Below are 8135 nucleotides of genomic sequence, written 5' to 3'. Positions count from 1 at the left end.
AGCAGGAAGCCTGCAAGGATTAGCTGGGGCTTTGATATGGCATTTCTTGGGACATTACCCACATCTCATCTTCCTGACAGGAAATCTTTTGTGTTACAGCTTTAATGAGGCCCTTCTCCACAAACAGCACAGTGAGCATTTTAAAATGCTCTCCTGACATTACATATTTCATATATTACACACCACAAAAGCATCACTTGTGTAATAGTTCTGTTAAGCTCAGTGTCTTAAATGTGTCATTTGCTTTACATATTATTAACATTGTTGATGAGTCTTGGTAGTAGACCTGCTGTTTGCTGTCAAATTTAGGGGTTTGCTGCTTAACAAATATTCCTTAAAGCAGATGCCATCATAACTAGACCCAGATTATAGAGTACTAACATCACGATGCACTAATTTCCAATCCTGTTTTCATGCATTGAATCACTCTTGGCTTTTTATACTACCATTGCAGAGAAAAATATTCTGGATTTTTTTTCTTTGTAGAAGATGTCTTAATTTCATGTCCTGAAGAAGGTCATATTTATGAAATGCATAAGATTTCACAGGAAAACCAGATTGATGAAATGATTCTGCACTGAATTTCTGAATGCTAGTGTATGTCCTTGAATGCAATTTCTTAACAGCCTTGATATTTTACAGCTGAAAAACCTTAAGGCTATCAGCAAGATTGAGTCTGCTGTTCACATCCTCTTCCAAATCACTAACATACACTGAAATAACACTACTGAGCCTTTAAGGTCCTGTTTTTTTTATTTCAAGTGGAATTTATGAGGTTAAGTAAGGTGTGAACATACTTCATAGCATCATGTACTTGACTTGGTAAGATTATTCTTTATTTATCCAATCTTTAAAATCAGTTTTCCTTAAAATGAGGCTCAGTTTAACTCTTAGGATGTCCCACAGATCCTTTGGAAGGAATTTACTATCTTTAAGAAAAGGGTTTCCAAGCTATCGTACATATTTGGGCAACATCTGTGTATTTATTCTTTCTTTCACAATTCTCTAATGAAAACAGAAGATAAAAATTTAGAGAAATATTCCAGACAAGGATAGGAATTATTCCCAGTGGTATCTTTAACATTTTAGTTCTAGATTCAACAGTTTGAGGCATAGGCACTTTTGCTGTTTCCCTAGTTTCATAGTCTATCAGCTCCATTCAAATATATTTTAGATTTTTGTCTAAAGTACAGTTTCCTTAATCTCACTCCAATATTTCTGGCTGTTTCCTGGCACCACAGTAATTAGTCCCCAGCTCCCACAGGCAGTTATGCTGTCACTTAGTGACTGTTTTTCCTACCTTCTACATTTGTAGACTGATTTAATTTTTTTTTACAAGGCTCTTCAATCCTGCAATCGTTTTTGCTGATGCTCTTGAAGATCTCTGTATCTGTACACCTGCTACAGACCTTCACCAAAATGGGTTCTAGGTGTTGTCTCATTAGATTAGACAAAGATCACCTCCTGATTCAAACTCTGTGAGCATGGCATTGCTCTTTGGTTTTGGCAATGTGTTGCACATTTCAGATTCAGACATATGTTTCTGTCTGCTACTCTACCTTTAATCATTCCTACTTGTCCCTTTCAGTTAAAGAAAAAAAAAATCATATTAAAAATTCAAATTGACTTTTGGATAAAGAAAAAATATACAACAGAGTTTAAGTAACAGACATCAAAACAAGATACCACATTCTATCAAAAGCTAAACGCTTAATTAAAATAAAGTGTGATAGACCCTGCTGAAGGTACCTTCTGACAACAACAGCTGAGAATCTGTCCCCTCATTCCTACTGTCCATTAAGGGACATTTGGGTTTCCTCTGACAATTAATTAATTATAAACATGAAACAAAGCAGAACATGTAATGAGCATGTACAGTACCTGGTGAAAAGCACAGTTTGGTACTTTGGATTTTCAAACCTAATCATCACGGTTTCAACTCTAAATCTCCAGCTTGCAGATCTGAGCCTTTAAATCCCTTTAGTGTTCCCTCTTTCACATTTATCACATCAAAATCATTTTCTTCTATGTATGCTTTACTGGGTTTAAAATCTGCACAAACATTTTGAGTAGTGCAGAGTTAAGAAAAACAAGTGGATTATGTTTTATTTGCAGTTGGAAGTTCAAACTAAATGAAAGTAGGTGTTTCTGAAAGGTCCCTTCACCTGGAACTTCCTCACCCACCATCTCCTCCTCAGATTCCAAAGGCTGCTGGAAACTCACTGTGTATGACTGAGGCCAGTGTATTTAAAACAATTTTTCTCATGATTTATGTGCTATATTTTGCCTTAGCTCTGCTAGAGGGAATAGTTGATTTTTCTGGGCACTGTGCCCAGCTTATGTTTAATTTTGTCTACAGATCAGACAGTTTCCCAGATACTATACCAGAGATGAGCATTTTATAAGTTAATAAAACAATAAATAAAATAAAATCTGTTCTCATGTCTCCACGTAATAACTGGAGCCTTAAAAGCCTTGCCCTGTTTTATAGAAGCTTCTCTTTGTTACAGTCAGTGACTAAAAATATATAAAATTATTTTGAAGTGATAAAAAAATAAGGTAAATAATTTATAGGATCCCCACAGAAACACTTCAAATTTAATCTTAAATCTCTCAAACGAATAGCTAAAATAAAGTTCCACTATTGAATGCATTATGTATTAATTATATTAAGGAGGAATCAGTTTGATTCCACTACTATATTTTACATAATTACCCTATTTTTAGAATAAAAAGAAAAAAAACTTACTGTGTATTCTGATTTCCAGTTGTCCATTTGTAAAAAAAAGATGATGAGGGAAAAGAAAAAAAAAAACAGAAATGTGAATTAAAACAATGATGCAAGATCCTTACAGTAAACATACATTAATAATTAAAAAAAAATGCCTCAGATAATCTGATTTACATTTGACTAAAATCTATGGGACAATAAAGGGAACAAGTCAGCACAGAATCTAAGCACCTGAAGTTTTCTTTGCAAGGAAGAAACAGCAGCGATAAAACACTCCAGATTTTACCTATCCATAGTCTATAATCTTTATTTCCTGCTATCAGCCAATATGAGAAGGGAAAATATATGCAGTTCAACAGTTGTTAAAGAAACTTGGTATCTGTGGCTGAATATATAACCTGGAGCTTCTGAAGATAATCTGAACTATTCAAAAAGGACAAGTCAATAATCATTTCTGCTTTATTCCTTACCTGTGATTGTGTAAGGATAATAATTCCAGGCCTTCTCTGTAACATAAAATATTTTGGGAACTACTGCTCTAGCCCAGCTAGGCAGTTTGCTGAAAATAAGAAGAAAATATAAAATTAGAGTATGTTATGAGTATTGTAGAAAATAAGGCACTTCCAAAAGAGTTCCTAATTTGATGGGTGTTTCAGAGGATGCAGCCATACCTACACTTCACAGCAGTTATCTCCGCAAGCATGTATGAAACCGAGTCTGTTTGCTCCCCTCTCAGAGTGAGCAATATGGTGCCAGGGCAATAAACTCTGATTGGATTTAAGCTGAGGTTGCAGGTTTCAACAATTTATGGCCTCAAATCCTTGGTCATGGGTGAACTCAGCAGGTTAGACCATAGAAGGTGTGACTGTGTCACAGTATCCTTAACCACAGGGAGGCACTCTCCAACAAGAGGTCATGAGTAAATATACAACTTCCATCCCAATTCCATTATTTCTTCTTAAAGAGTCTTTCTTCTTCCTCCATATTCTCTGCCAGCACACAAACCCTGACTTTCAACTCACTTAGCATGCAGTTTTCCCCACACCACCAACACCAACTCCTGAGTAGGAAGCTTTTATATTAAAATTATCAAATCATTCAAAACACCTCTATGAGGCTGGTAGGTAGTGTTAATGCCATTTTGCTGATGGGAAAAGTAAAATCACAAAAGCAAAGAGAAGTAATGGAACTGATGTCGTAGCTCAGAGCTTGATCTGTCAAGAGAACTTACCAACACGGTGGTACAACAGCAGGAGAATAAGAAATGAAACTCATGGATACAGGATATGAAAAGATCATTAAAGGGTAATTTAATAATACTGTGGGAGAGTGGGAGCTTTTTCTTTACCACAGATCTTGTGTCTCTTGTTTCCAGTACCTGGTCATACAGGTACCAAAGTCATGATGAACAAACACACACTTTAAAAAGGCAAGTTCGCGATAATTCATCTTTTGAACCTTTCTTAATGACATCAGTACTAATCACTGAAGGTGGCAGGAACAAAGGTGCAGCAGGAGGCACTCAGCAGAAGGCAGACCTTTGGGGACCACAAACACCACTGTCCTCCAGGGCCTGGGCTAAAACTGTGTTAGCCTCGTGATGTGCCTAGCAGATCACTCGGACCGAGACTGAACCTCGACTGAAGTCGATGCTTTCAGACCTCAGTGACCCAAGTGTAAATGTTGGAAACAGTTATGTTTAGATAACTGTGCAGAAAGTAAATCAACTTTCCGTATTAGCAAATTTCTGAAGAAAACACAGAGTTTGGATCATTAAGGTTTATTTAACCATGATCTAGCTATGCATAAATGTTGTATTTGTCCAGAGGCAAATTGCAGACGTTAGTACATTAGCTAAAGATTCAGAGTCAAGTGCATTGACTTTTGCTCTTTGATGATGCTGCTCAAAACCAGATTCTTTTCTTTACATAAACCTTTCTTGTGTAGCTTTTTAAGCAGCATTTTACATACTGCATAATAGGCTTCACTGTATCAGATATTTTATTTTGTCAGCCTCTGTCAGTGCCTTTATGACTGTCTCTCTGTTCCCTCCCTCACCCCTGCTAAACTTTACTCCGATGCCTGAATAATAAATACCAGAGAGTACAGACTTTCAGCTTCTGAAAACAGTGCTCCAGCAGGAGAGAAGAGGGAGTAAACAAGTCTGAATATAACTAAGGCTTTTATTGACACTAGAAAATATTGCTAATAATGTCTTTCTTAACTTACAGCTCTTCATTTTATACTAAAACCAACAATAACCAAAAGAAGTCTGTTTACCTTCCTGCCAGTCTTCACTGGCATGATATATCTCTAAAACAAATGCTTTTAGGAGCAAAACACCTATTACACTCTGAGTTGCCAACAAGTCACAGTCAGAGACACACATGAATGTTCCAAGGGTCCTCTCAAAGGAAGAAAACATAGTATTTCTATTTTAGAAACACAGGTCTCTTTGAATCAATTATTTTAAAAAAATATATATTTTTTTCCTTCCCCAGATGAAGTCCAGTCTTTCAGCACATAAGGAGCAAGTGTTTCTGAAAGGCAGTCCAGCTGCAGCCACTGGTAAGCAGGAAGACCCTCTGCAAGAATGAAAGTATTAGCAGGGGAGAAAAGATAAGTTAAAATAATGCACAAATCTTTCAAAGAAACCACCACTGAAATACGTAAGCTCCTATTTCTTCAGGAGAGAATAGTCCAGAGCAAAACAAAGGGAATGGAAGCAAAGCTAGCAAGTTTATTGGAGCGGTGGATCCTGGAAGAAGATGATGGAGAGAACTGTGCTGGTGTAACAAGTCCTGTTCCTCAGGAAAGTGAGTAAATATACAAGCTTCCCAAGTATGTCTTCAAGTATGCCTCCTAAGACACAGTCCTTGTGGTTATTCTGAATTACCCTAAAGTGTTAATTCTGCATATACCTTTCAGTGCCTAAAGCCATATCTCTTTTAAACATGAAGGAAAGAAATATCCAGAAACATTAAAACCCCCCCAGTTTCTGGGAGCTCTCTAACAGAAACACATTTATTGATTTTTCCCAATTTTTTCTAGCCTTTGAGAGAACAGAGTTACCATCACAATAATATTAAATGTTGGCAAGATATGTATTATTGGACTCCAGTGTGCGTGTGCGTGCGTGCAACGTGCCTGCTGATTCAATTTAGCCTGAGTTATGGTCACAGATGTCAGGTTTGCAGTGGAGGAGTCACTTGCAATGTAGAGGCAATAGCTGCAGTGTTTCTATGCTCAGTATGAAATGGCACAGAGCACAGGTTTAATAAAACAAAACAGGCCCAGGGGAATAGAAGAAGTTCAGAAAAGCAGTGATATTCAATTAGAGCAGCAGCAGTAAAAATGGGAACAGATTGAACAATATATTTCATAGGACACACACGCATGCACATATATATAAAAATTCATCTCTGGCCTGTGAGTGTGGAGGCATTGATCCTCAGCAGCATAATTTCATCACAGGAAGAGACACATTTCACTTTAAGAAATGATGGAACTTCAGGGAAACAAAAGCAACTTTTTCCCATCATGTCTTTAAGTCTGTTATTTTGGTACAGAAGGTCATCACTGTACAGGCCTAGTGGTCATTCATAATACCAATTAACTTTATTGAGGCAAATCTCTTGTCATAAAAAATGAGATACTGCCTTTGTGACATTATTGTGAGGTAAGAAAAAACAGAAGTTCCAATTTTCAGTACATCCTAAACTTCACGTTGTGCTTCTTATTTTGGAAAACTTGTCATAAAAAATGAGATACTGCCTTTGTGACATTATTGTGAGGTAAGAAAAAACAGAAGTTCCATCCTTAACTTCACGTTGTACTTCTTATCTTGGAAAACACAGCCTAGAAGAAATGACAGCTGATCTCTCTATTTCAAGCCACTGATCTATCCCACCTTCCTTCTTTCCTGTGGCTCCCAGGAAGCAGCATGTACTCACGGGGACACGTGCCACAGAAAGCCTATTGCCTGGAAGGGGCATTCCTTGCAATTCTTCATTCCAGCCCAAGCTGAGAGAAGCAGTTTTGTTGCACTTGCCTGTTGAGATAGACCCGTTTTTCTGTCAGCTGACCATTGCCATGGTTTGGATCTTCGTAGGGTTCGTTCTGCACCACTTCCACACCTTCACCTCGGTCACTCTGCTCATGGCTGTGCTTGCTTATCATGTACAGCTGTCCAATTCTGTACTGCAAAGCAAAACCAAGAACAATGTAGCAGCTTTACATAATATACGTGCATTCAAAAGCCAGTGTCAAACAATGATATAGCAGTGTGTGCAAATAAAAGGTAATTCGAGGGCAAAACCCTGGATTGGAAGTTTCATTTAGACCTGTGAGTCAGGGGCCTCCCATTGTCTTATTAAGTCCAGGGTGTCACTTGTGGAAAAAATAACAAACCCCATGTGTATACAGATGTAAAGAATCAGGGCTGTCCTGTATTTTTAGGCTGTATGGGTAAGTATGTAAGTTAAGAATAAATAACAATTAATCTACTGCTTCCGTGTGCTGACATGCAAGGGGATCTTAACCAGCAGGTGAACTCTAAAAGAGACACAGGGTTCTCCTGTCATGCCAACATGTTGCCAAATAATGAAGTCCTGCAAAAATACTCAGGGTGGCTACTGCTGATCCACAGAAGTAGAAGCGTCAGCTCTTAAGAAAAAAAATCTGTGTAGACTATAAGGCCTTAAAAAAAAAAAAGTTAGAGATGAGTGATTTGCCAATATTATTAAAATTAATTTAAGCATTTAAACAATCCTTTTTCTATTGGCTCTTGAGTTAATCAGGAAGACAAAATCCAGGAGGGTTGAACTAATGTTGTCACAGAAAAATAAATTATTGTGCCAGCAATTGATATTTTTCTCAGGATGTCTGTATCTACACCAGGGGTTTTGCCTCTGGAGAAACAGAACAAAAACTACATCCTTGAATCTTCATTAACAAAGGTTTTAGGAGTGAAATTGTACTTTCTCAGACCTTTTCTGCTCTGATATTTTATTCTCACTTGAGTCCTTTCCATGTTCTTGAATGCACCATTGTTCTGACAAGAAACTGTCTTTGGACCCATCTAGTTTTCTCCATTTGGATCACTCTCTTCCCTAGAGTAATTTATTTAGGCATATACATGCTAGTCACTTCAATCACATCAATCACTTCAAATACAAAGAACAACCTGTTAATTGAGAGAATGGCTGAGCTACTACACAGGCTGCCAAGTACTAGCTCAGCATATGCAAACAAAAGGATGCTGATAGTCTGACCTCAGAAAATTCTGAGATTCTCCTGGCTAATACACATTATAAACAGCAATCCTGTCACATACTTTAAAATGCAAAAAAAAGGCCAAAACCAAAAACAAATCAAGGGAGCAATAAGCCAGGAAAAAGACCCC

At 37.4% G+C, this 8135-nt stretch overlaps 1 protein-coding gene across 1 annotated transcript in view; it reads right to left on the bottom strand.

The window, feature by feature from the left end:
• The window catches only part of PITPNC1 (phosphatidylinositol transfer protein, cytoplasmic 1), a gene marked incomplete at its 5' end in the record, with an annotated part of 42169 nt that extends 35238 nt beyond the window's left edge, over positions 1-6931 (bottom strand). Inside the window, 3 exons of the mRNA XM_008943395.1 lie at positions 2750-2757; positions 3202-3290; positions 6783-6931. Coding sequence (XP_008941643.1) covers positions 2750-2757; positions 3202-3290; positions 6783-6931 — 246 coding nt within the window. The remainder of the gene's footprint in view (positions 1-2749; positions 2758-3201; positions 3291-6782) is intronic.
• Between the last annotated feature and the right edge of the window lie 1204 nt (positions 6932-8135).

The sequence above is a fragment of the Merops nubicus genome, unplaced genomic scaffold (assembly GCF_000691845.1).
Source record: "Merops nubicus isolate BGI_N331 unplaced genomic scaffold, ASM69184v1 scaffold9587, whole genome shotgun sequence".
Taxonomy (NCBI): domain Eukaryota; kingdom Metazoa; phylum Chordata; class Aves; order Coraciiformes; family Meropidae; genus Merops; species Merops nubicus.
Note: the sequence above shows the minus strand (reverse complement) of the source record. Positions and strands in the feature narration are given on the sequence as shown.